Source organism: Hippoglossus hippoglossus, chromosome 22, assembly GCF_009819705.1.
Source record: "Hippoglossus hippoglossus isolate fHipHip1 chromosome 22, fHipHip1.pri, whole genome shotgun sequence".
NCBI lineage: Eukaryota > Metazoa > Chordata > Actinopteri > Pleuronectiformes > Pleuronectidae > Hippoglossus > Hippoglossus hippoglossus.
In genome coordinates this window covers 23,533,728-23,561,299 of record NC_047172.1, presented here as the reverse complement: position 1 = coordinate 23,561,299, position 27,572 = coordinate 23,533,728, and the positions used below count along the sequence as shown (strand labels likewise).

Below are 27,572 nucleotides of genomic sequence, written 5' to 3'. Positions count from 1 at the left end.
GAGGCTGTCCAGAACCAAAGTGCATGTAGCTCTGTCACCATCTGAATGGTTTGGATTCCTCAATAAACTCTTTGAGCACTGAAGTTTACTCTTGTTCCCCAGAGGAGCGTGACTCTGGATCAATTCAACCAAAAGCTCCACTTGTTTTCTGAGGTTTCGACCACTTCTCAGGGTCTTCTTCAGTGAACTCAAATAGCTTTGGCCTCATGTGAGCTAAGGTTGTAATGTTGGTCATGAGATGACCCTTGGGCCAGTTCCTTTAACTGATGAACACCCTGAGATGCAATTGAAAGCTGAAAAAAGCTGATAGTTGGACCTTTGAAATACAATGATACATGTTTGACAAGAACAAAACAAATGAACTATCAATGTCCACAGTACACCTTGTTCTCCACAGTATATGAAGAAAGTCATTTCAAACTCCATTAGACTTTCAAGGATTCTAAACCAATATTGCAGTTTAAGGCCGTTGCCAAACTCCTGCAATATTAACATTACTGAAATAGATATTTAATATCTTTCTATATAACTTGACTCCCTTTAGTTAAGAACTCTGTCTCTACATATTTATTGACAGTGGTGATGATTGATGAGGAAGCAGCTCTTTGTGGATAGACGTGTGTGGCTCTTAAAAGAGCCTTTTACCAGGATGGACATGTTTCACAGTGAGGACATCTCACTTCTTCTTGGCTGCTGTCCTCTTCACTTTGGGTTTGGCGACCTTCTTCGCGGGGGCTTTCTTGGGTGCAGGGGCCTTTTTCACCACCTTCTTGGGGCTCTTCGCCACTCTCTTGGGGCTCTTCGCCACCTTCTTGGGGCTCTTCACCACCTTCTTGGGGCTCTTCGTGGGCTCCTTGGCCGCTGCTGGTTTCGTCACCTTCTTCAGGGACTTTTTAGCGGCTGCTGGCTTCTTGGCTGCCGCTGACTTGGGCTTTTTAGCCACTGCGGGTTTCTTGGCGGCGGGCTTCTTCGCTTTGGGAGCGGCCTTCTTCACCGGCTTCTGGACCTTGGTCTCCACCTTCTTGCTCATCTTGAACGAGCCAGTGGCCCCGGTTCCCTTGGTCTGGACCAGGGTCTCGTTGACCACCAGCTTCTTGATGGTGTTGTTGACGCGGGCATTGTTCTTCTCCACATCGTAGCCTCCGGCAGCCAGAGCCTTCTTGAGGGCGGCCACTGACACGCCGCTCCGCTCCTTGGACGCGGACACGGCTTTCACGATGAGCTCACTGACGCTGGGACCGACCTTCTTCGGTTTCACGACCTTCTTCTTGGCCGCTTTAGCCTTGGCGGCGGCTGGAGCTGGAGCTGGAGCTGGAGCAACTTCTGTCATCTTTCTCTTTGTGTTTAGATCAACGAGGAACTATCGGAGTGAGTGACCGGACTGTAGAAGAGTCCTGATCGGGAGGCGGTACTTGAACACACCATGAGAACCGTGAAGACTCAGTCGAGCCGTGGCTCCTGTGTGCAGTGTGAACACCGAGACACTTGTGTTTTCTCTTCACTGATAAACGAGTGAAAACTCAGTGGGTGAGCGGTGCTGGAGGCTGACAGTGAGGAAGCAGGTAGCGGACTTGTCTGTCTTCATATTGAAGTCATGAAGAGCTCTGATGCTCTCTGCATTTTGTCGGTGGAGCCTCCAAACCTCACCCGTTCACCGCGGTGAGCAGCGCTGCTCAGCGGCTTTTCCCACTCGTTTCTCTCCTAAAATGAGTTCAAAAGCTCCACAGCTCCACCAAAACCCGTTTCCCAGCTGCTCCACATGTTTGTTCAGAGAGACCGAGTAAAAACAAGCACCTGCTGATGATCCCTTTGTAATAAAGTCAAGTTATTGTGCAGGCAGCAAACACACCGCTGATGGACGAGGCTCATGGTGAAGTTGAGCCAGACTTCCTGTCAGAGCCGTGAACGTGTCATGCTGAGGATGCTGGAGAGTCATTCTATTATTAGTGCTACATTTCATGTCCATGGGTTTAATTTGTCACTTTGACTAAATATTCACTTCAAGCAATGATCAAATTAATATTGGGGAACATTTCTCTTTCATTTAATACAAAAAGTCAACAGATATCATCATTTATTTTGCAGAAAATGTTTAAGCTTTACTGGAATTTGCAGTTTCTCTGCTGTCTGATTTAGTAAATACCAACTTTTGCTCTTCACATTAACACTAGGATACATGTTTTTTATATATTGTAAAATAATCATTAAAACATGACAGAGGTTTCCCAAAAACTCTTTGACTCATACATTAAATTATTCATGTTTTGTGTGAGAAATCTCTGTCAACCTGTCAATATGTTACCTATTGATCAATAGATCAAGTCTTCTCAGACTTTTATAGCCAATAACATATTCATATTACAAATGAAGGCCTTAGTGTCAACAAACACTCTGTGTATCCAGAATGTACACACGTGTGCAGTATGTGTAAGTGTGTGTGTAGATTGCTGTGTGTAAATGTAATTTTAACCATTCAAACAGACTTTATTTATGTAGTACTTTATATACAAACACTATAACACAAAGTACTTTCCATGCTAACTATGATAAAAAACAACATCCCCCACCCCTCCACTCACCCTCATCCAAGCTCATAGCATAAGAATAATAATAGAGTTGTTGTTAATCTCATAGTTTTTAATTCATGAATCAAAGGTAGGAAAGCAAAGACAAAGTTGAGAGATGGTCACTCTGCTCAGGAGTTTGTTGAGCTCCTCGTCGTTGTGGATGATCAGCTACAGGTTGCGGGGGATGAAAATACCATTTTAAGGATGCCCCCACAAAACCATGACCATTTTTTCTAAGGTCCATTTCTGCAAATGAAACCAGATGAATGTAGTAAAACAGAATCCAGCAGAATGACAGTTTGTAATCAACAACACTTTCAAGCATACAATGAGGTGCTTTTAAAACTGGTCAGTATCCAATGATGCCAAATGAAAGATGAACAGAGTCACACTCTCACCCCGGACTAATAATATATGGGCATGTTCATAACACTATCAAAAACAATTCCAGACAAGCATCAAGTGCTTACACTGCTTGACCCTGCACTAACACTTTTGACCAACTGACACATGACTTTTATTGCTGATTAAAGAAAAAATCTGTGCATGTTTTTGACCACATTTAAAGAGTCAATTTGTCTATCGACTTTTAGATTGTTATGTCTTTGTTGTAATTTAACCTTCCTATTGTCCTTGGGGTCAATTTTACCCCATTAAATGTTTAACGTCTCGAAATAAATAAATAGGTTACTTCATTTTTTAGCTTCACATTTGACTTTTACTAATTTAATGGGGACAGCTGGGTAAAAATAAGATTTTCATGATTATGTATATTCATTGACCTGGATCCACAGTGTACGCATCAGTGTTCTTTTACACGTATTTAACATCGAGTTCAATATAACATGTACTTTTGGTGGGGGGTTGTGTTTTAGATAAAAGGCTATTTAAGTAGTCAACAAAGAAACAAACCATACTTGAAACATACACTTAGGTTACAATTTTTATTATAATAATTCTCTGGAGGGTTTTAATTGCTGTGGTCAAAATGACTTAAAGGATAAACAATGTCAATTTGAGGATAACAGGAGGGCTCAGGGAGAAATCATGAGCTGAGTCTTTGTGTGATCACTGTTTTTCACTCAAGGTTGCTCAATATTCATACATTGTCTAAGTACTTCCCTAATCAGTCCTAATGTTACTCTTATGTTTACTAAGCCTTTTTCACAGGCACTATTCCTACTTGATGGAAACGTGCTACAGTCCTACTGTTACACAAAACTGTCAGACCTTAATATCTACCGTCCTACATCCAAACCTGTGGAGGCGCTAGCGCACCATAGACTTTATTATCAACGGCCATGAGGATCCACAGAGGAGGAAGACGGCCCCCTCTGTCTTCTATCAGGTCCTCAGTCAGGCTATGAATAGCTGTGTTTCCCGCGGAGCACTCTATTCACTAGGTCTCATCTTACTGAAGAGAAATGTCTGGACGAGGAAAGGGAGGAAAAGGGCTCGGTAAAGGAGGCGCAAAGCGTCACCGCAAAGTTCTCCGTGATAACATCCAGGGAATTACCAAGCCCGCCATCCGCCGCCTGGCTCGCCGTGGCGGAGTGAAGCGTATCTCCGGTCTGATCTACGAGGAGACCCGCGGCGTGTTGAAGGTTTTCCTGGAGAATGTGATCCGCGATGCTGTCACCTACACCGAGCACGCCAAGAGGAAGACCGTGACCGCCATGGACGTGGTGTATGCTCTGAAGAGACAGGGCCGCACTCTGTACGGCTTCGGTGGATAAACTCACTTTACAACAGCTCAACAACACAACGGCTCTTTTAAGAGCCACACACTGAGTCAATGAGAGCTCACATCCTCTGCTCAACACTAATCACTCGTTCTTCCAGATTACTAGTGATGGTGAGATGAAGCATTGAAGCTTTCCATCCAATTGGTTCACTCATGGGCTGAAGCTTCATGGCGCTTCATTTGCTCTACTGTGCCATCAATTGGACAATAAATGTAAAACAGGCAGAGCGATTATAATGACACCATGAATTGAATAAATGTTTGTGATGCCAATACATAAATTATGAATTTTTTTATATGGTGTCTGTCTTTATGATACAATGGCCGGATCAAAAGGGAAAGTGGATACAAATTGGGCAGAGTGATGTGAATGTGCTTGTGTTACTTGTAACACGTAAAATAGGGACAATATTGTATTCATTTTTATTTAAATATTACAACTTTTCAACAGTGCTCGGTTTCAGGCGGCTTCTTTTTTTGCAAACAATTGCGCAATAAAGTCCCAAGTCCACAAAATGTGGGGGGGGGGGGGGATCCATTGCATTTCGCTGTCCCTTATATTTCGATTCGCACGCACGTACGGCCGGCTTACGAGGCTTTGAAAGTCACCACAAAAATATTTCTGGATTACTCGACACACGCTTCGAAGGCTGGACACGGAAGGGTTAGGGTTAGCCTAACCCCTCTACAGATTACAACAATCAAACAACGTCTGTAAATCGATGGAACTCTGATGGTGTAACGTGAGGGTTCAATGTGGGGTAGTTTAATCTCTTAATGTGAAGAAACTCCAGGATGGAGACTGACTTAGTGAAGCTGCACTTTACTGTTCTCCACACTGATCATCAACCACTCATACTTCCTGCTTCTCACTCATGTGACTGAACTAACAAGAAGCCAGGAGGCCACAGACTGAGGTGAAAGAACTACAGAGGCAGATTCAACACATTGTTACTGTTCATATAAAGCTAATGCAAATATTTACATGTGTAAACATACATATGTAAATAACTAAACAGTAAATATTGTAAACAATTGTTATGTCAATTACCATAAACACAGGAATGAACTTAACTTACATTAGTCATCATTGATATATAAACCCAGTTAAGCACCTGCATTAAATGTCTTTTCCCTTTTTGATTTGATTAGACTCGATCTCTCCACCTAACATATCCATAAATACAAAACTTTCCTCCTGCCTCCATCAATCATATCCACATTTACACTAACCTTAAAGGGATAGTAATGAAAATTCACCCTTTATCTAGTCACCACTATGCCGATGGAAAGTTGGGTGAAGTTTTTGAGTCCACGAAACACTTAAGGAGTTGTATTTGTGGAATATCAAATGTTTTCCTTCTTTGATTTGACTGAAATCCAAAAAGAACTTGTTCAGATCACTGGACTTTACTTGGTGTATCACCGGAATGTGGGAAAATGTGCCTTAAAGTTTAAGGCTCTTATTTTATATTTGTCGTAGTGTCCATTTCTGAATTCTGAAGTGTGTGTGTGTATAATTTAGTACATTAAAAAAAATAATGACGATTATAATGAAAATGTGCAAAATTTATCACGATCATCTTTTTCCCTTTTTTTCTTTGGGAGGGCGGCGCTCCCTATTGGCCAGCTGCACCTGTTTATGTTCCTCACACAAAGGAGCAGATACCGGTCCTGCTGATGGGTTGATGCTCTTCTACGGCCCTGTCCAGCTCATGTAACGCCCAGTCCCCTTCTATCTCCTCCACGCTCTTGAGACTGTGCTGGGAGACACAACAAACCTTCTTGCTCCTGCACGTTTGGATGATCCATCCTGGAGGAGCTAGACTACCTCTGCTACCTGATTGGACTGCAGGGACCGCCTCATGCTACAGGTAGTGACAAGGACACTAGCAGAACACAAAACTAGAGAAGAATCAGTCAGGAAGGATGAGGAGAGAGCAAATGTCTGTGACCACCACATATAAAACTGTTCCCTTTCTGTTGTTGTCTTGCTTTTGCCTCTTCATTGCACCTGTTGTCACTTTCATTTGCACCAAAACAGGTGAAATTGATTCACAATCACTTGTGCTTCCTAAATGGACAGATTGATAAACCTGAAGTGGAACTGACTTGGTGTTTTACTGTGACCATTAAGTGTTCCCAAAGTTCCCAAATGTTCCAGTTGAGCTCTACAGTTCAACCTCTGTCAACAGCAGAATAATGGACTCATGAACATGGAGACACTCCCACGTGCTGTTTCACTGATGCTCAACATTCAGCCAATGACAGAGATGAAACGGCACAGCATTATTTACATGTGATGTGTTCAAATACAGCCTGGCCACTGACGTCTGAATTCATTTGATCGAATAATATCGTGACGATGCCTGAACCAGTGAAGCCTGCGCCAAAGAAGGGCTCCAAGAAAGCGGTGGCGAAGGCCCCCGGTAAGGGCGGAAAGAAGAGGAGAAAGTCCAGGAAGGAGAGCTACGCCATCTACGTGTACAAGGTGCTGAAGCAGGTCCACCCCGACACTGGGATCTCCTCCAAGGCCATGGGCATCATGAACTCCTTTGTGAGCGACATCTTCGAGCGCATCGCCGGTGAGGCCTCTCGTCTGGCTCATTACAACAAGCGCTCCACCATCACCTCCAGGGAGATTCAGACCGCCGTCCGCCTGCTGCTGCCCGGGGAGCTGGCTAAACACGCCGTGTCTGAGGGCACCAAGGCCGTGACCAAGTACACCAGCTCCAAGTAAACGAGTCTGCGGAGACATCACATCAAAGCAGCGGCTCTTTTAAGAGCCACACACTTTCTTTCTCACAAACTCAAATATAACACAGCACTTGATATCACTTTTTACTTGCTCACTTTCCTTTCCTGCCTGATTTTTTTTCTTTTCTTTTTCTGAGTGACCAATGACAGCTGACACAGTGTGTGTCTATAAAAACGGTATTATTATAATCTGTGGTTGACTAGTGGTAGAAAAGATGGACATCAGACCAGAAGATCACTGGTTTGAGGCCATGAACTGACAAAAACATACCTGGACCTGCGATACTTCTCCTTCAGACACTTAGGGTGGATCAGTCTTGTGCTGAAGGAACTGCCCAGTGCTGTGATGGTGTCCTGCAGGGGGGGGGGGGACTGGTTGTCCATGAGAGACGACAGCTTTGCCATCATCCTCCTCTGTCCCACCATGTCCACTGGGTCAAGTGGGTATCCCAGGACCGAGCTGGCCCTCCTAGTCAGTCGGTCCAGTCTCTTCCTGTCAGCAGTTGAAATGCTGCTGCCCCAGCAAACTATTCCAAAGATGCCACCACAGAGTCATAACAAGTCATCAGGAGCGCCCCCTGCACTCCAAAAGACCTCAGACTCCTGAGCAGATACAGTCTGCTCTGGCTTCTTAAAGAGTGCACTGGCATGATCGGTCCACTCCAGTTTTTTGTTCAGGTGAACTCCCAGGTACTTTCTATGAGGGGGGGGGACCAATAAAGGAGTCTTAAGTAGACCTGACACAATATCACTGTGTGGAGATTACATATATACACTAAAAAAAGCTAATGCTTAAAATAGAAGTTGAGAATGCACCAATAGAATTGCAGTTTTCACCCCTTGACTCCCTGTCATTGGTCCAGGAGGGGGGTAAGTGCACTAACTGTATTGAATGTGAAATTTATTTTCCTGTGTATCAGATATCACATGTTCCTGAGAGATTTGCTTTTTGTATAAATATTCACAACGCATAAATAATAGATGATTGCTACAAAATGTCTGACCTTGTGTTTTTGTACATGATGTCTTCAATTAAATTGTTTTCCACAGGAGACCTCTCCAAGGAAATGTGCCTGAAGACACAAGCAGAGTAATACATTAAAACAGAATTAAAGACTGGTTTAAATTCTTGAAAGTCTAATGGAGTTCGAAATGACTTTCTTCATATACTGGGGAGAACAGTTGATAGTTGATGTGTTTTGTTTTTATGTATCATTGTATTTCAAAGGTCCAACTATCAGCTTTTTTCAGCTTTCAATTGCACCTCAGGGTGTTCATCAGTTAAAGGAACTGGCCCAAGGGTCATCTCATGACCAACATTACAACCTTAGCTCACATGATGAGGCCAAAGCTATTTGAGTTCACTGAAGAAGACCCTGAGAAGTGGTCGAAAGCTCAGAAAACAAGTGGAGCTTCTGGTTGAATTGATCCAGAGTCACGCTCCTCTGGGGAACAAGAGTAAACTTCAGTGCTCAAAGAGTTTATCGAGGAATCCAAACCATTCAGATGGTGACAGAGCTACATGCACTTTGGTTCAGGACAGCCTCATCAGTGTCACACCAGAAGAATCAAGAGAAAATATGAAAAAGTAACAGCTGAGTTCCATTCAGCTGCTCCAGTTCAATGGTCCTGATGTTGTGCATGCTGGATCACTGTCATGTTTACTGGGGCACTTTAATACAACAGACTTTTAAAACCTGATTTTACTGCTTCAGCAAAAGTATCATCAGAGTTAATATTTATGAACACATTACTTTGTAAAAAATAAAGTTAGTAATAAATATATATTACTTCTTCCACTAGATCTACTTCATGACAAATGTAGAGGTTGAAAAATACATTTAATCTGTTGTACCCACACTACTTTGACTTTCATTAGACAAATATTAAAATGTGTTGTTTTTGCAATCATACTGTACATCTTGACAGATATATGCAGGTCCCTTTAATGACGTGAATCCATGTACCTTAGGCGTATTGGAATTTGAAGTGTGTATTCTTTGTATTAAGTCTTCCAGATGAGCACTGGTTTCCTCATTAACTGACAGGAACATCTGACACAGAAAAACTACACCAATGAATACGTATTGGATTCTAAAGTGCCTAAAATGACTTATGCTTGTGTATTTTACAAGTTGGTGTGTGACATGAGGAGATTTGCTCTCTACCAGAGGAGAGTGTGTGGCTCTTAAAAGAGCCTTTGTGTCGGTGGTTTCCATCAGCTTTGCTTTACTTGGACTTGGGGGACTTCTCGGTCTTCTTGGGCAACAGAACAGCCTGGATGTTGGGCAGCACGCCGCCCTGAGCGATGGTCACTCCGCCCAGGAGTTTGTTGAGCTCCTCGTCGTTGCGGACGGCCAGCTGCAGGTGGCGGGGGATGATACGGCTCTTCTTGTTGTCGCGGGCGGCGTTTCCAGCCAGCTCCAGGATCTCAGCGGTCAGGTACTCCAGCACAGCCGCCAGGTAGACGGGGGCGCCGGCACCAACGCGATGTGCGTAGTTGCCTTTACGCAGCAGCCTGTGGACACGACCGACGGGGAACTGGAGCCCAGCGCGGGACGAGCGAGTCTTTGCCTTCGCTCTGGCCTTTCCGCCGGTTTTACCTCTGCCAGACATTATGGATGAAGTTTGTTTCCTAAGACACGTCAAGAGAAACTGCTGTGAACAGCTCGAACCCTCCTTTATATATCCGCGGAGCGAGCGGGACGGTTCATGCCAGACCAACCAGAATAGAAGCCTCCAGCAGAGCAGCGGAGGACGGCCTGCACTTTCCTCCAATAAGCAGCGGGGACTCAGGCGGAGACTGAGCTCCAGGAGGAGCCTCTCACCAATCAGGACCCGGGGATCTGAAGCTGCGTCACCATTTCACGGCTGGCTCCGCAGTTTAAAAGCAGAGTGTCGCGTCTCTGCCTCACATTTCCTCCCGATCAGAGAGACAAGAAACAAAATGGCAAGAACCAAGCAGACTGCGCGTAAATCCACCGGAGGCAAAGCCCCCAGGAAGCAGCTTGCCACCAAGGCTGCTCGTAAGAGCGCCCCGGCCACCGGCGGCGTGAAGAAGCCTCACCGTTACAGGCCCGGTACCGTGGCTCTGAGAGAGATCCGTCGCTACCAGAAATCGACGGAGCTGCTGATCCGCAAGCTGCCCTTCCAGCGCCTGGTCAGAGAAATCGCTCAGGATTTCAAGACCGACCTGCGCTTCCAGAGCTCCGCTGTCATGGCTCTGCAGGAGGCCAGCGAGGCTTACCTGGTCGGCCTGTTTGAGGACACCAACCTGTGCGCCATCCACGCCAAGAGGGTTACCATCATGCCCAAGGACATACAGCTGGCCCGCCGCATCCGTGGAGAGAGAGCTTAAACTGCTGCTGCTCCACTGACGATAACAACGGCTCTTTTAAGAGCCACTTCACTGCACTCAAGACAAAACTCCTCCGCTGCCCTCACTAGTTACTGACTGTTCATACATATAATACACTGTAAATAACTGACTAAAGAATTTGAAGTAAATATCTGGCCAATAAAGTATTACACAAATGCAATTAATTTCTGTTAAGTAGCTACAGTATATTACAAGAAATATTTTTACAGGTTTAAAAAACATTTAACTTTATTTTAGCTTTACAACATTAATTTAACAACAGCAAACAGCTGTTAGTATTTCACAATACTATATACAAAACAGTGTACAGTTAAATAGTTGTTACATTAGTAGCTTTTCAAATTATACACATTGGAAAGCATGCAGACTAAGACCCGCCTTGCTATTAATCCAATATTCATTAAAATTGCTGCTTTCACTTCACATGTTAAAAGGAACCAGAGTCAGAGCTGCAATGAAATAAAATGTTTATTTTAACTGAGTTGAGTTCTAAAATACATGTGTAAACTTTAAGAACCTGAGATGACCTTGCTTTTTCTGAGAAACTGATCTACTCAGTGCCAACATTTATCAAAAGTCATTTAAAAAGATGCCTTTAGTAAAACATCCCAATTGTTTTGAAAGTCCCCCAGGGATTGGAGCCCTTAAAATAAAGTGAAATATTTGCAGCCTTGATCATAATTGTAACAGTGGCATGAGAGGAATTCATCAACAGAACATTAGGGTTAGGGTTAACATGCAACATTAATAAAAACAATTCTTGATGGTGGATCATGATCGTGGTGGCTGCTGACCATAGACTATGATTGCAGCAGGACTGCTTGATACATAGTATTTCTCCTCAGATACTTGACCATTACTGACAATAATCCACCAATTCATTGACCTTCAGTTATGCTTCAAAATATTTACCCTTATCAATGTTGCTAAAACCTTTATCTTTCTGATGTTCTCCTTTACACTTGACATCTATTGCACTTCTGTCCGTCCTGGGAGAGGGATCCCTCACATGTGGCTCTCTCTGAGGTTTCTACCTTCTTTTTACCCTGTTAAAAGGGTTTTTTAGTAGTTTTTCCTTACTCTTGTTGAGGGTTAAGGGCAGAGGATGTCACACCCTGTTAAAGCCCTATGAGACAAATTGTGATTTGTAAATATGGGCTATACAAATAAAATTTGATTGATTGATTGATTGATGATCATTTACATTCCCAAAATAGTTGAAGTGTATCAGATAATGAATGGTTTAAAACTGTGATTTCAGTTTCAGACGGCTTTACAAGAAGACTTTACAAACCATAATTTTTCAATTGTAGATGTTATGAGGGATTAACTGGCTGTCCAGATGCCCGCAGAGGGCAAAGCTTAATCATGATGCATCTCAGAAACACAAACTTGTTGATAAATGTGTTTCTTATGTACAAAAGAAATACAGCTAATCTATGGAATTTCTTTAGTTTTTTTTTATTATTGCAATTAACATTGTAGTATAAACTCAATTCAACAAACATAAATTATTAACAATATAAATAAGTATATCCTAGTATATACTCAAATCAACAAACATAAATTATTAACCATATAAATAAACAAGTATATCATAGTATAAACTCAGGAATATACAGGAATATATATAAAAATACATAGTAAAATGTAAACAGATTTTTTAATTGAAATAGGAAAATAAACAAGATAAATAATAGTCATGTCCATATATTGTATGTTTGATGCTCTGATGATGCTTATGCAGGTGTGTGAATACTACAGATACTAAATGAAGATTCCAGAGGGCCTGAAAGAAAACTCAGAGGCCAGGAATGAAACCTGTGTACTGTCCTTGTGGATCAGGGAACATGTCTCTGATCCTACGAACACAGCAGCTGGGGATGATAAGACGGTTTCCCCGACCTAAAGAGCCATGTTGCCAATAAATAAAGTTGGCGATAGGCCGCATAACGCTGCTCCCTGTTGTCATCCCCAGGTTCTCTAATATGGCCTAGTACCGTAACATCCTCCCAGTACTGGCTGTGAATTCTTAAAAAAAATTCTTCTAGGCAGTACTGGGAGAAGCGTGGTAGTCGACTCACACAGTTTTCATGATCCTGGCCACAGCATTTTCTCTCCCGGTCAGTAGGCATGTCCCCACAGTTACCACAAGTACACCATGGTAACCCTGGCACTCCAGCTAAAGATGGGTTACCATGCCTGTGCTGAAGCATCATCAAGGCATCAAAGAGTAACCCTGGCTGCCTCTCCAGGAGTTGGTTGGTCAGCTCTCTGTACTCTTCTAGCCTCATCTCCTGAATAAGTCTCTGGAAGCATAAAGGAGGGAGAAACACAGACATGGCTTTATTATTTGTTGTATTTGTTATATTATTTTTGGCTAAATTATTATTTCAGTGATTAGTTGTAGACTCTAACGTTTTCATCCAACATATTGAGAACAATAACAGGTCTACATGTCAACATATTCCTCTAATGTACTATAACTATGTAGTATTCATTCAGTGGTGTCTCAGATAATATTACAGGAGCATTACTCAGTAAGATGTAAACACAGAGATGCGGTATAAAATAAGTTTTATCTTGTGGATATCACACAGACAATGTAGGAATATAATAAAATAACTTGCTGAAAATACTGAGTTTCTTTGTTGTATTTCCACTCTCTCCTCCTCCTCCTCCTCCTCCTCCCTCGCAGCAGCTGCTCTAGCTCTCCCTCGTCTGTCCCTCACAGCTCCTCTGCCACTGCCTCTCTGACCTCTACCTCTTCTTCTTCCTCTTCCTCTCCCTTTCACCTCTCTGAATCTCTCAGCTGTTTCATTCTTTAAGGGGAAATACACAGTTCCTGCTAACTCTGCCTCGCTGTTAAAGACTGATCATATTCAATGAAATAACTGGTTTGCTAACGTTAGCTTGCATTAGCATTCAGCTACTACTACCAAACGTCAGTAATAGAGCGCTGCCTTTGCGCAGTAACACTTATATCCATGTACACTATCAACGACAGTTTACAGACTAAACATACAATCAACATTTGTGAATATATCGATCTAAAAAAGACACCTCATCACTGGATAGAAGAATGCTTCCGCCGCAAACTAAAAACACACCTCTTCTGACTATACCTTGAATAAAAGTTTAAACTAACAATTTAGTAGCATTTAAATGGCACTCACTTATAGCACTTTGTAGTTTTGCTTTCTTGAAGAAAATTGTACTTTTTTGATTCTTCTTGTTCTGGGTTTTTACCCGCATGGTTGAATGCACTTATGTAATGTAATGTAATGTAATGTAATGTAATGCTTGATGCTGTCGTAGACATTTTGACATACTAGGGCCACTGTAGCTCTCCTCTCACTCAGGAAAGGAGGGGGGAGCTGAGGAGCACTGAGTTTGATACTTGTTACACACTTAACCTTTAACATTTAGAGCTGTGTATTTATCAGGTTGCTTTAGTTCAGTTTATTTTAAATGATACTAATGTGATACTAACATCAATAATAATAACATATATACTTTCAGACATCTTGCATTTCTTAACCCCCCAAATGTTCCAGTTGAGCTCTACAGTTCAACCTCTGTCAGCAGCAGAATAATGGACTCATGAACGTGGAGACACTCCCACGTGCTGTTACACTGACGCTCAACATTCAGCCAATGACAGAGAGGGAACGGCACAGATAGATTTACATGTGATGTGTTCAAATACAGCCTGGCCACTGACGTCTGTATTCATTTGATCGACTAATATCGTGACGATGCCTGATCCAGCGAAGCCTGCGCCCAAGAAGGGCTCCAAGAAAGCGGTGGCGAAGGCCCCCGGTAAGGGCGGAAAGAAGAGGAGAAAGTCCAGGAAGGAGAGCTACGCCATCTACGTGTACAAGGTGCTGAAGCAGGTCCACCCCGACACTGGGATTTCCTCCAAGGCCATGGGCATCATGAACTGCTTCGTGAGCGACATCTTCGAGCGCATCGCCGGTGAGGCCTCTCGTCTGGCTCATTACAACAAGCGCTCCACCATCACCTCCAGGGAGATTCAGACCGCCGTCCGCCTGCTGCTGCCCGGGGAGCTGGCTAAACACGCCGTGTCTGAGGGCACCAAGGCCGTGACCAAGTACACCAGCTCCAAGTAAACGACTCTGCGGGGACATGACATCAAAGCAACGGCTCTTTTAAGAGCCACACACTTTCTCTATGGAGACAAACTGTCCTGACTCTAACGACATGTCCATCAATAGTAAAGTATCTACTTTTTTAAATAATACTTTAACTGGGTAATTACATCATGGTTGAATTTAATAATTAGGGTTCATATTGAAGTAGTTTTCTTGTCCTGTGTCCACAGGGACAATATATTACAAATATTGTAGTGATGGATGTATTTTTTATAGTGCTTTAATACACTGGTGGTTTGAGGCTGCTAATGGTTATCCATTTATGATCTTTTTAGTACACAACATACCCATATATTAATAGTCCACATTAGCTCCAAAACATCCATTCAGAGCAGTGCACCTAAACACAACAAACCACTCTGTCCATGGTCCTGAAACAAGGTATCCAATTTAGTTGTTAAAAATTATACTCTTAAAAATTACAGCCTTTTTGATGTGGTTTTATCTTTAGCTACAAGTTTGTTAACACACCTACACAGGGTCATTGTCATTGTTGGAAAAACTAGTCAGAATAGGGTTAGAGAGGTTTACATACAAAGGAGAGTGATTATGATTTGAAAGAAACTCTTAAATCTGAAAAACTAAATTGCTATTAATTTACACTTGAGCACTGGGTGTAAATGAACATATGTGGACACACCCAAGCAGGGCCTTAGAAAAGATTTGAAAAACAATCGTCAGGTGGGGGTTACTTAGATTTACTTTCAATGAAGATCTATTGATATTTGAAGAAAACATTTATTTCACAAACCTTTTTTTTCTTAGAAAACACATGGAGTTCATGTAGCAGCCATTTTCTATTCAGCTTGATGCTAACAAACTACTTCAAGAGAATGAAATGATATAAACATTCTAAACCATTTCCTTAGATACATTTGACATATAGTGGTTGTGACACAGGAAATATTAATAAGTTTTAAATATTCTAAAACTAGTAAACTTGTTTGAACCTGTCGTCCATGGATGCACTCTGCATAGGTGGAAAATGAGAATGGATCCTTCAGAGTGACTGCTGTCGCTAATATTGGGTCATATTAATGATTGTCTAACGGTGTTGACAAAAAACTGGGGAACAACTTTGAAACCTTACGAGATGTGCAGGTGTCACTAAAGATCAATTTTGCTCTGATAGGTTATATTCAGTTTTTCTTATGTGGAAATAAGCTTGTTTTAATCATTACAAAATACTTGTATCCATTTTATTGCACATGAATGTTTGAAACCTTCTCTGTGGCCTTCATGTTTTAGATGTAGTGGGAAGACTGTGTGATAGATTTGATATAATAACAATTAAATTAAATTGAAGGGGATAAAAATGTTGAAAACATTCTATTGTTAATCCCTCATAACATCTACAATTGAAAAAATATTTAAATTTTTTAACCGAATAGCAGTTTCTACTGCAGGACGTGTTGTCCCATGTGTCAAGAATCTGTGATTTGTGTTATTCATGAGGAGAAGGTGGTGATTTTTTTCCCCTGTTGGTTATAATTGTATTTGTAAAGAAGCTCATGAAATCATTGCTCCTCAGAGTTAGAGGAATAGATGGATCAGTAGAACTATGACTCTCTGTCATCTCTCAGTGCTTTCTTGTTATATATCAGGCTATCTTTCCAGGCCAGGTGAAAATCACCTTGGTTGGTGGAACGCCACTTCCTCTCCAGCTTCTGTGATGTCTGTTTTAAAACACGTATTTGATACTGGTGTACTCCTTATTGTTCAGCTGAACTAAGACTGTCACTGGTAACATAAATGAAAGTTGAAGTCACCTAACTAAACGTAAATACAGTCAGATCATAATTCACGTCGGCAGCAACGACTCCCGGCTTCATATGTCGGAGGTCACTAAAGTTAATGTTGAGTCGGTGTGTGCTTATGCAAAAACGATGTCGGACACAATAGTTTTCTCTGGCCCTCTCCCTAACACGACAGGTGATGACATGTTTAGCCGCATGTTGTCTTTTAACTGCTGGCTGTCGAGGTGGTGTCCTGTAAACGGTGTGGGCTTTGTAGATAATTGGCAAACTTTTTGGAGGAAACCTGGTCTTGTTAGGAGAGACAGCGTTCATCCCACTTGTCTATTAAATGACAACCCAGAGTTGGGACCATAAGATCATTATCATCAAAGGCTATTTTAGTTAATGAACTAGTCTCAGATCACAACATTGATTTATTGTCCCTCACTGAGACGTGGCTGCATCCTGATGAATATGTCAGTCTAAATGAATCTACTCCCCCCAGTCATGTAAATTCACACGTTCCCAGAGAATTTGGTCCAGGAGGTGGAATTGCTGCTATTTTTAACTCCAGTCTATTAATTAATCCTAAACCTAAACTAAGCTACAACTCATTTGAAAGTCTTGTTCTTAGTCTTCCACACCCATCCAAGAAATACCAACAGCCAATCATATTTGCTGTAGTTTACCGTGCTCCGGGGGCTTATTCTGAATTTTTAACGGAATTCCCTGAGTTTTTATCAAACCTATACCTAAAGGCCGATAAAATTATTAATGTTGGTGACTTTAATATTCATGTTGAAAATAATAAAGATAGCCTTAGCATAGCATTTATTTCAATACTAGACTCAATAGGTTTCAGTCAGTGTGTACACCAACCTACTCATTGTTGTAACCACACACTTGACCTTGTATTATCATACGGTGTCAAAATTGAACATCTAATAGTACTTCCGCGCAATCCAATCCTATCAGACCATAATTTAATAACCTTCGATTTGTCACTATCAGAATATATGCCACTAATAAAAAACTCATTCTCTAGATGTCTACCTGATAGTGCTGTAGCTAAATTTAAGGAAATAATTCCGATCACATTTAAACCCGTATTATCCGTCGATACAACCAACAAATTCTTTAAAAACCCTAGCTCCACTGAGATTGACCATCTCGTCGATAGCTCTGTAAAGTCATTACGATTAACATTAGACTCAATAGCGCCTCTAAAAAAGAAACGTGTAAAACATAGTAAATTAGCTCCGTGGTATAATTCCAAGACACATGAGTTAAAACAAGTATCAAGAAAACTAGAAAGGAAGGGGCGATCCAGCAACCGTGTTGAATATCTCCTAGACTGGAAGAATAGTGTTAAAGCATATAAGAAGGCCCTCCACAAAGCAAGTGCTGCCTACTACTCAAAACTAATAGAAGAGAATAAAAACAACCCCAGGTTTCTCTTCAGCACTGTAGCCAGGCTGACAGAGAGTCACACTTCCACCGAACCCAGTATTCCTCGATCCCTAAATAGCAATATCTTTATGACCTTCTTTAATGATAAAATTCTTACTATTAGAAATCAAATCAACCATCTCCTGCCCTCAATTGGCACTAATACCCTACCAAGAACAGAAATCTCAGAAACGGCTGAGAATCCTACCAATTATTTAGACAGCTTCTCTCTGATCACCCTTGATCAGCTGACCAAAATAATCATGTTCTAAACCAACAACTTGTATCTTAGATTCCATTCCTACAAAATGACTTAAAGGGGACATAGCATGCAAATTCCACTTTGTTAGTGCTTCTACAGGTTAATGTGGGTATCTGGCATGTCTACCAACCCAAAAACTCTGGGGAAAAAACACTCGCGCATTTTGTTATAGTTCCTCTAAGTCAGAAACGTCATGCTTGAGCGACTTGATTGCGCTTCCTGGGTATTGTGTCGTAACAAGGAACTGGAAGTCTCCCTACATGGTCTTGGCCCCCCGTCCCCCCACACTCGCTACGCCGGGTTTACACCGGAGGCAGCGCAGCGCCGTTCCCAAGCACGCAGCCGGGCTGTTCACACGGGACGAGCATTTCTCCGCTGGTCAGCCCGCGATTCACTCACATGTGGCATTTGTCTGGATCGTTGGGACTGGGAGGCTGCAGCAGCTGCTCGGGCGCGACCGCTCGCTCTCCCGTGCGTGAGCTGGAATTTGTGTCAGCGCCACACAGCCAGCAGTGTGGAAGACTTCCGCAGTGTTCAGCGCTACTGTAACCCCTGAACCCCGACATTCAACGGGTACAACAACAAGCGGAGAAAGCGGAATCGCGGGCTGACCTTATATATACAGTCTATGGGGCTGACCAGCGGAGAAATGCTCGTCCCGTGTGAACAGCCAGGCGGCTGCGCGCTTGAGAACGGCGCTGCGCTGCCTCGCAGCGGTCTTCCACACTGCTAGCTGTGTGGAAGACTTCCGCAGTGTTCAGCTCTACTGTACGCCGGGTTACAGTAGTTACGCCGGGTTACAGTAGTTACGCCGGGGTACACCGATGCTTTTTGTATGGCTCAAGCAATCATAACCAACGGATTGAGCAGTGGTGGGTTTTTTTAAGGAAGCAACATGCACAGTTCTGGATGAACGTATTTCAGGATTTAAAAGAGTCTGACCATTTCTCTGGTGACTTCCTCGACAAAGGTCTGATACAGTTCACATGTCTCGAAGTAATAGAGGTAAGAAAAAATTTTTTTTGCTTTTGAAATGTAGCCTATAATTCAAAGTTTTAATACATTATTTTGTCCATGGTGTCATATGTTAAGCAAGTGTGTGAGGTTCTTCTTCTATATTACAAGCAACAAAAGTGAATTCCACTGTTAAAAAAATGAAGCACCACAGGAGGTCCTTAAAAAAATATTTAATACCAATAAAATACCCAGAATACTATAAAGGACTGGTAGTAAATGTTAATGTTCACTGAGATAATGTGTTTATGGTTTAAGAATAGAGTTCAGCTGAGTTAGAAGGATTGTTGTTTAAGTAACCGAGTTTTCCAGAAGGCCAGTGAACATGTCAATGTTTGGGCACGTGACACTGTTGGACATTTCCAGCTACTAATGGCTGTGGGTTCGGGGATATGGCGTGCTTCTCATTGCCTGGGAGACAGAGGTTGTCCTCTGACCACAGGGGGGATCCTGTGTCTCTCGGTTCCGGATCATCCGTGTCTCGTCCTCACCACGGTCCCGCTGCTCCTCCCCACTAGAAGCGCTGCGGCCACTGGGGCGCCCGTGTTGTTTTTCTGCTTGGGGGGTGAGAGAGGGGTGTCTTTTCAGATAGTTTTGCCATCAGATGGTTTTGAATCTGAAAAGTAACTAACCAAGGCTGTCAGACAAATTCAGTTGACAGTATTTGCCCATGAGATGTAGGGGAGTAAAAGAATAAAGTTGCACAAAATACCCTAAATGCAAATACTCAAGTAAAGTACAAGAACCTACATTGTATCTTAAGTAGGCTACAGTAGTTGAGTAAATGTAGTAAAATTCCCCCACTGCAAATAGTTGTGGTTGGGCTTGGGACAAAAATCCTCACATATGAAGACTAATTATTTTCGAAGAGGATTAAAATGCACCCTTTTCAGGGTATATGCAATGAAAATGTTGTGAAAACCCCTGCTCTATTGTGGACAATAACAATTTATTTTGCCTTCAGTTGGTTAGCCACGTTAACTAATTTTCTCACTTCCCCACTCTTTTCCCTTATATTTAGAGAGAACTGCAGGATGTTGTTCACCTCTGGAACACTCACAGAATTTGCCGATGCAGAAATGCGGTGGCCCCAGGAGGACGTCCGGTGATGATGTACACCCTTCCCCAACTATTTGGTGCTAGGGAGTACCTTAAAGATGTATCCCAACAGAAGATACAGGCATGCAGGGAGGAATGCCTACAGAGAGGACCATATCCCTGTGATAGTACTGTGTTCAGATAAACAGTCTTCATCCACCCACCTCTCCAGAGGAAGCCATTGAGCTTTACAGGTTTTTACGGGCTTACATATATGCCCATATTTAATAATCACAAGTTGTTCTACTGGATCAGATGATTGAATGTGAGCACCCATCCTCAGCAAAATAACACTATATTTTGTTTGTCTATGGGTGGAAAATGTTATGTTGACTGCGAATTTCAGTTTAAATGATTGACAGATGTATTGTCTCTAAGTAATGAATAGCAATGAACTCTAAAATAATTGACATCTCCCCTCTGAGTTTCATATCATCTCTTTTCATTCATCATTATGGAAAAATGATACATCTCAACAAGGTAACTGGGGCAGTCCTGAAAATAAACGTCTCACATTTTGTCTTTGCGAAAAATGTCAAATTTGTCCTCATAGTGGAACTATGTAGCATGACTGAATGTAGTCTGACACACTTTGGTTATTCTTGCATAATCATCCATAAATCAAACATGTTATAATATCTTAGGATGGGTGTCTATGGGCTGAAACCTTAAAACACCCACGCTTCTGGCCGCAGTCCAGTGGTGTTTGGCATCAGACAAACCTGGTTATACAGAGAAGTGCAACAGTTTAATTTCTCCCCTATGTGATTTAGTGTTTATACACTATTTAAGCATTTATGAAATTCCTTCCTTTTTGTGTCTTTCTCATCAAGATATTTCAATTGCCACCAAAGAATTACATGGCATTTAGTGATGTAGACATGATATGAAATATATTGTCTATTATTTGGTGCTGATAAGTCAACTATCTTGTATCGTTTAAATAAAAGCAGGCCAATCTTGCCTATGTAGCCTAATAAAATGTGGTCTGTCATCCTAATATTGTTTTCATTTGCAGTGTGGCTACCATGATACAAATAAAGCCTAATTTCCACACTAATTAAAGTATGCCTACATTTTTTTCCTTTTTGAATTAACCCATGTTTGATCACATAAACATTTCACAATAACTGTTATGTTCGTGTTTTTGAAGGATGAGGCTTAGTTTAAGTCCCAAAGTAGCTTTATTGCAAGATGCCCTAAGCAACATATATGTGCATCTGAGTGTTTTTTTACTCTAATCTTTTCTGCTTCTTTAATTACTCATATTTAACAACTGCTGCCACCTAGTGTATAAAACATGCAGTAGCATCTGATCACAACAATAAGTAACAGGGAAATGTCTACTTAAAAGATTTCCTGTGAAGGAATTTGATGGATAATATAAGTTTTTATCAATTGCAGTTATCCAAAGTCAGCAATTCTGCTTTGTGAGACAGGGTCCACCAGTTTTAGAACAAATAAATGCTTACAATAAATAGTCAGGTACCATTTGTGGCAATGGGTAGTTAAACTTATCTGCAGTAAAGACACAATTAGTTTGATCACAAATGTACAAAACAAGAGAGAAACCAGTGTTTTTTATTTATAAAAAGTAGGACACTTTTGAGGTACTCCTTAATGTATATTACAGATTAACAAACAAACACAGCCAGTAATAACAGCTGACATGAGCAAGAGGCTCCAATTCAATTATAATTTCTTATTAAAAAATGCAACTGTGTGAGAACCAAAAAGATTCTACTCAAACTGATAACAGACAACGTAAATCAAAGTAAATTTTAAATAGATGTTTCTTAGTCATTTACATAACAAAATGTGTGAAAAACATGACTTTTGTAAAAGGCTCAATTTGTTTATAGGTCTAGCTTTTTTATAGAATCACAGGGTTCAACAGATGCTCTGTAAAGTGTCAGCAATACCACTATAAAATAAATGAAAAGCTTTTTTAAATAATTCAAGAAATTGGAAAGTAGTAACATACCCAGCCCTCAGGCATTTCAAACATCAACATTTTTCAATAACAACACTTCCAAAATAATTCAACTCTACTTCAGTGTAAAACCTTGGACACCTTAACACAACAAAATGCACAAAAGACTTCCTGTTAACATCAGAAAGGTTTAGAGGATGATGTCTTTTGTAACACTTAAAGACTTTCACATTGTCTACAAAACTGTACTGAGCTGGTATATTTAGATGAAAAAAGTACACAAAAGCAGTAAACAATTTTGCAAATTTGCACATTTGTTTTTTGGTGTAGTAGTCCTTCAAGTGCATGAACAGACTGTTCATCAACCATTTGTTACAAACAGTTTAAGTGAGGTGATGACTTTCTTGATAAAATAGAAAATGAGAATTTCCGAGATAATTATCTCAGAAAAACAGAACTTTTTTTTTTTTTTTAAGTGAATGCAATACGCTTCCGTAGCTTTTCCCTCCCAAAGTGTAAATATATGTTTTATATCACTTGATAGTATTTGATGTTTTGATACTTCTAAATCTTGACATTACTGAAATAGATATTTAATATATTTCTGTATAACTTGACTCCCTTTAGTTAAGAACTCTGTCTCTACATATTTATTGTCAGTGGTGATGATTGATGAGGAAGCAGCTCTTTGTGGATAGACGTGTGTGGCTCTTAAAAGAGCCTTTTACCAGGATGGACATGTTTCACAGTGAGGACATCTCACTTCTTCTTGGCTGCTGTCCTCTTCACTTTGGGTTTGGCGACCTTCTTCGCGGGGGCTTTCTTGGGTGCAGGGGCCTTTTTCACCACTCTCTTGGGGCTCTTGGCCACCTTCTTGGGGCTCTTCACCACCTTCTTGGGGCTCTTCGCCACCTTCTTGGGGCTCTTCGTGGGCTCCTTGGCCGCTGCTGGTTTCGTCACCTTCTTCAGGGACTTTTTAGCGGCTGCTGGCTTCTTGGCTGGCGCTGACTTGGGCTTTTTAGCCACTGCGGGTTTCTTGGCGGCGGGCTTCTTCGCTTTGGGAGCGGCCTTCTCCACCGGCTTCTGGACCTTGGTCTCCACCTTCTTGCTCATCTTGAACGAGCCGGTGGCCCCGGTTCCCTTGGTCTGGACCAGGGTCTCGTTGACCACCAGCTTCTTGATGGTGTTGTTGACGCGGGCATTGTTCTTCTCCACATCGTAGCCTCCGGCAGCCAGAGCCTTCTTGAGGGCGGCCACTGACACGCCGCTCCGCTCCTTGGACGCGGACACGGCTTTCACGATGAGCTCACTGACGCTGGGACCGACCTTCTTCGGTTTCACGACCTTCTTCTTGGCCGCTTTAGCCTTGGCGGCGGCTAGAGCTGGAGCTGGAGCTGGAGCGACTTCTGTCATTTTTCTCTTTGCGTTCAGATCAACGAGGAACTATCGGAGTGAGTGACCGGACTGTAGAAGAGTCCTGATCGGGAGGCGGTACTTGAACACACCATGAGAACCTTGAAGACTCAGTCGAGCCGTGGCTCCTGTGTGCAGTGTGAACACCGAGACACTTGTGTTTTTTCTTCACTGATAAACGAGTGAAAACTCAGTGGGTGAGCGGTGCTGGAGGCTGACAGTGAGGAAGCAGGTAGCGGACTTGTCTGTCTTCATATTGAAGTCATGAAGAGCTCTGATGCTCTCTGCATTTTGTCGGTGGAGCCTCCAAACCTCACCCGTTCACCGCGGTGAGCAGCGCTGCTCAGCGGCTTTTCCCACTCGTTTCTCTCCTAAAATGAGTTCAAAAGCTCCACAGCTCCACCAAAACCCGTTTCCCAGCTGCTCCACATGTTTGTTCAGAGAGACCGAGTAAAAACAAGCACCTGCTGATGATCCCTTTGTAATAAAGTCAAGTTATTGTGCAGGCAGCAAACACACCGCTGATGGTTGAGACTCATGGTGAAGTTGAGCCAGACTTCCTATCAGAGCCGTGAACGTGTCATGCTGAGGATGCTGGAGAGTCATTCTATTATTAGTGCTACATTTCATGTCCATGGGTTTAATATGTCAATTTGACTAAATATTCACTTCAGGCAATGATCAAATTAATATTGGGGAACATTTCTCTTTCATTTAATACCAAAAGTCAACAGGTTCCATCATTTATTTTGCAGGAAATGTTTATGCTTCACTGTAATTTGCAGTTTCTCTGCTGTCTGATTTAGTAAATACCAACTTTTGCTCTTCACATTAACACTAGGATACATGTTTTTTATATATTGTAAAATAATCATTAAAACATGACAGAGGTTTCCCAAAAACTATTTGACTCATACATTAAATTATTCATGTTTTGTGTGAGAAATCTCTGTCAACCTGTCAATATGTTACCTATTGATCAATAGATCAAGTCTTCTCAGACTTTTATAGCCAATAACATATTCATATTACAAATGAAGGCCTTAGTGTCAACAAACACTCTGTGTATCCAGAATGTACACACGTGTGCAGTATGTGTAAGTGTGTGTGTAGATTGCTGTGTGTAAATGTAATTTTAACCATTCGAACAGACTTTATTTATGTAGTACTTTATATACAAACACTATAACACAAAGTACTTTCCATGCTAACTATGATAAAAAACAACATCCCCCACCCCTCCACTCACCCCGATCCAAGCTCATAGCAAAACCAGGACCATTTCTTCTAAGGTCCATTTCTGCAAATAAAACCAGATGAATATAGTAAAACAGAATCCAGCAGAATGACAGTTTGTAATCAACAACACTTTCTAGCATACATGAGGTGCTTTTAAAACTGGTCAGTATCCAATGATGCCAAATGAAAGATGAACATAGTCACACTCTCACCCCGGACTAATAATATATGGGCATTTTCATAACACTATCAAAAACAATTCCAGACAAGCATCAAGTGCTTATACTGCTTGACCCTGCACTAACACTTTTGTTCAACTACAACATGACTTTTAGCGCTGATAAAACAAATCGGTGCCTGTTTTTTTATAAAAGACCACATTTAAAGAGTCAATTTGTCTATTACATTGTTATGTCTTTGTTGTAATTTAACCTTCCTATTGTCCTTGGGGTCAATTTTACCCCATTAAATGTTTAACGTCTCTAAATAAATAAATAGGTTACTTCATTTTTTAGCTTCACATTTCACTTTTACTCATTTAGTGGGGACAGCTGGGTAAAAATACGATTTTCATGATTATGTATATTCATTGACCTGGACCCATAGTGTACGCATCAGTGTTCTTTTACACGTATTTAACATCGAGTTCAATATAACATGTACTTTTGGTGGGGGTTGTGTTTTAGATAAAAGCCTATTTAAGTAGTCAACAAAGAAACAAACCATACTTGAAACATACACTTAGGTTACAATTTTTATTATAATAATTCTCTGGAGGGTTTTAATTGCTGTGGTCAAAATGACTCAAAGGATAAACAATGTCAATTTGAGGATAACAGGAGGGCTCAGGGAGAAATCATGAGCTGAGTCTTTGTGTGACCACTGATTTTCACTCAAGGTTGCTCAATATTCATACATTGTCTAAGTACTTCCCTAATCAGTCCTAATGTTACTCTTATGTTTACTAAGCCTTTTCCCCAGGCACTATTACTACTTGATGGAAACGTGCTACAGTCCTATTATTACACAAAACTGTCAGACCTTAATATCTACCGTCCTACATCCAAACCTGTGGAGGCGCTAGCGCACCATAGACTTTATTATCAGCGGCCATGAGGATCCACAGAGGAGGAAGACGGCCGCCTCTGTCTTCTAACAGGTCCTCAGTCAGGCTATGAATAGCTGTGTTTCTCGCGGAGCACTCTATTCACTAGATCTCATCTCACTGAAGAGAAATGTCTGGACGAGGAAAGGGAGGAAAAGGGCTCGGTAAAGGAGGCGCAAAGCGTCACCGCAAAGTTCTCCGTGATAACATCCAGGGAATTACCAAGCCCGCCATCCGCCGCCTGGCTCGCCGTGGCGGAGTGAAGCGTATCTCCGGTCTGATCTACGAGGAGACCCGCGGCGTGTTGAAGGTTTTCCTGGAGAATGTGATCCGCGATGCTGTCACCTACACCGAGCACGCCAAGAGGAAGACCGTGACCGCCATGGACGTGGTGTATGCTCTGAAGAGACAGGGCCGCACTCTGTACGGCTTCGGTGGATAAACTCACTTTACAACAGCTCAACAACACAACGGCTCTTTTAAGAGCCACACACTGAGTCAATGAGAGCTCACATCCTCTGCTCAACACTAATCACTCGTTCTTCCAGATTACAACAATACAACTTCTGTAAATTGATGGAATAAATGATCTTAGTAATAATCAATATATAAATTATGTTAACTCGTGACTGAATCTATACCTTATTTTTTACTTTGTCTCTAGTGAGTTTTCCACCCAACATGTACATAAATACAACACTTTCTTGCTGCCTCCAACAATCATATCCACATTTACACTAACTAAGTATCATGTACTATGTCAGGGGTTCCCTAACTTTTCAGCCCGCGACCCCCAAAATAACGGTGCCAGAGACTGGCGACCCCCACCGACCCCGGATGTGGTATATAACCACGCACAAGCACTATTAGGCCTATGCAAACACGGGCATTAATACAACACAAAAGAACAACAGCCTTACAGCCATGATATTATTTTATAGTAGGAAATAGAATATAACCAGAATACAAGGAATCTCCCTGTATAAACAGCAGGGCTGAGTGAGCACATGCTGTAAGTATAAACAAGTGCGCAGGTGATGTCTGTGCGCGTCTGTATGCATAACGAGCAGCAGACGCCTTATTGCTGCCATGTGCAAAAACTTTAGGGTTATTTATTTTAGCCTACACATTACTTTCATTTCTTGAACTCACTAATGAGATAAGTGGGCAATATGCATGGAGCAGAGCAAGTCCATTTCGGCTATATTTTGGAGACGGCCACTCGGAGATCATTCTCCACGTTTAGCTGCGATCTCTATTTATTCTTTATGTATGTCAGGACTGAGAAAGTCTTTAGACACAAATACGCCAGCCTTGTTAACCAGTCAGGGTCAGTGAGGTGGTCAGCGAGCTGGGATCCATGCTAGATCAGAAATATACGCAACTCGTCCTGCAGTTCATACAGGCGGCTCAGCACATTTCCCTGCAAGAGGAAGTCTGATATTGAGTGGATGTGTTTTTATGTAGTTGACTATTTTATTCGCAGTGTCAAGAATATGTTTAAGCTCTGGTTCAAGTGTTTTGCTTGCAAGAGATTATCTGTGAATAATACAGTGTGTGAAATTTACGTGCGGCGCCACTTGTAAGACACTCGCTTTCAGTCCTTTCTTTTCCTAGCATCGCTCCAGCCCTGTCCGTACACACACCAATACAGTCTTCCCAAGATAGTCCCTCTTCTTTTAGTTTTGTAAAAATGTCCTC

The 27,572-nt window shown here is 41.9% G+C and overlaps 8 protein-coding genes across 8 annotated transcripts; 5 read left to right on the top strand and 3 right to left on the bottom strand.

Annotated features, from left to right (window-relative positions):
* Positions 1 to 511: 511 nt before the first annotated feature.
* LOC117756221 (histone H1-like) lies at positions 512 to 1,365 on the bottom strand. Its single transcript, XM_034576638.1, has one exon. It carries the CDS (start codon positions 1,328 to 1,330, stop codon positions 677 to 679), a length of 654 nt encoding a protein of 217 aa, XP_034432529.1. The 5' UTR covers positions 1,331 to 1,365; the 3' UTR covers positions 512 to 676.
* A 2,613-nt stretch (positions 1,366 to 3,978) lies between these two features.
* LOC117756288 (histone H4) lies at positions 3,979 to 4,352 on the top strand. Its single transcript, XM_034576717.1, has one exon. It carries the CDS (start codon positions 3,992 to 3,994, stop codon positions 4,301 to 4,303), a length of 312 nt encoding a protein of 103 aa, XP_034432608.1. The 5' UTR covers positions 3,979 to 3,991; the 3' UTR covers positions 4,304 to 4,352.
* Positions 4,353 to 6,661: 2,309 nt separating this feature from the next.
* Positions 6,662 to 14,666, top strand: LOC117756264 (histone H2B-like). The gene is made up of 2 exons (XM_034576689.1): positions 6,662 to 7,067; positions 14,597 to 14,666. Exon 1 carries the CDS (start codon positions 6,677 to 6,679, stop codon positions 7,049 to 7,051), a length of 375 nt encoding a protein of 124 aa, XP_034432580.1. The 5' UTR covers positions 6,662 to 6,676; the 3' UTR covers positions 7,052 to 7,067; positions 14,597 to 14,666.
* On the bottom strand, positions 9,274 to 9,768 carry LOC117756299 (histone H2A-like). The gene has a single exon (XM_034576728.1). It carries the CDS (start codon positions 9,682 to 9,684, stop codon positions 9,298 to 9,300), a length of 387 nt encoding a protein of 128 aa, XP_034432619.1. The 5' UTR covers positions 9,685 to 9,768; the 3' UTR covers positions 9,274 to 9,297.
* Positions 10,016 to 10,487, top strand: LOC117756244 (histone H3). Its single transcript, XM_034576667.1, has one exon. The coding sequence runs from the start codon at positions 10,016 to 10,018 to the stop codon at positions 10,424 to 10,426; it is 411 nt and encodes a 136-aa protein (XP_034432558.1). The 3' UTR covers positions 10,427 to 10,487.
* Positions 14,206 to 14,675, top strand: LOC117756262 (histone H2B-like). The gene has a single exon (XM_034576687.1). The coding sequence runs from the start codon at positions 14,206 to 14,208 to the stop codon at positions 14,578 to 14,580; it is 375 nt and encodes a 124-aa protein (XP_034432578.1). The 3' UTR covers positions 14,581 to 14,675.
* An 8,142-nt stretch (positions 14,676 to 22,817) lies between these two features.
* On the bottom strand, positions 22,818 to 23,527 carry LOC117756222 (histone H1-like). The gene has a single exon (XM_034576640.1). It carries the CDS (start codon positions 23,525 to 23,527, stop codon positions 22,874 to 22,876), a length of 654 nt encoding a protein of 217 aa, XP_034432531.1. The 3' UTR covers positions 22,818 to 22,873.
* Positions 23,528 to 26,001: 2,474 nt separating this feature from the next.
* Positions 26,002 to 26,362, top strand: LOC117756292 (histone H4). The gene has a single exon (XM_034576722.1). The coding sequence runs from the start codon at positions 26,002 to 26,004 to the stop codon at positions 26,311 to 26,313; it is 312 nt and encodes a 103-aa protein (XP_034432613.1). The 3' UTR covers positions 26,314 to 26,362.
* The last annotated feature ends 1,210 nt before the right edge of the window (positions 26,363 to 27,572 follow it).

Bases quoted from the DNA above. Each gene is read 5' to 3' on its own strand.
- LOC117756221 (XM_034576638.1), bottom strand. From the start codon at position 1,330: ATGACAGAAGTTGCTCCAGCTCCAGCTCCAGCTCCAGCCGCCGCCAAG.
- LOC117756288 (XM_034576717.1), top strand. From the start codon at position 3,992: ATGTCTGGACGAGGAAAGGGAGGAAAAGGGCTCGGTAAAGGAGGCGCA.
- LOC117756264 (XM_034576689.1), top strand. From the start codon at position 6,677: ATGCCTGAACCAGTGAAGCCTGCGCCAAAGAAGGGCTCCAAGAAAGCG.
- LOC117756299 (XM_034576728.1), bottom strand. From the start codon at position 9,684: ATGTCTGGCAGAGGTAAAACCGGCGGAAAGGCCAGAGCGAAGGCAAAG.
- LOC117756244 (XM_034576667.1), top strand. From the start codon at position 10,016: ATGGCAAGAACCAAGCAGACTGCGCGTAAATCCACCGGAGGCAAAGCC.
- LOC117756262 (XM_034576687.1), top strand. From the start codon at position 14,206: ATGCCTGATCCAGCGAAGCCTGCGCCCAAGAAGGGCTCCAAGAAAGCG.
- LOC117756222 (XM_034576640.1), bottom strand. From the start codon at position 23,527: ATGACAGAAGTCGCTCCAGCTCCAGCTCCAGCTCTAGCCGCCGCCAAG.
- LOC117756292 (XM_034576722.1), top strand. From the start codon at position 26,002: ATGTCTGGACGAGGAAAGGGAGGAAAAGGGCTCGGTAAAGGAGGCGCA.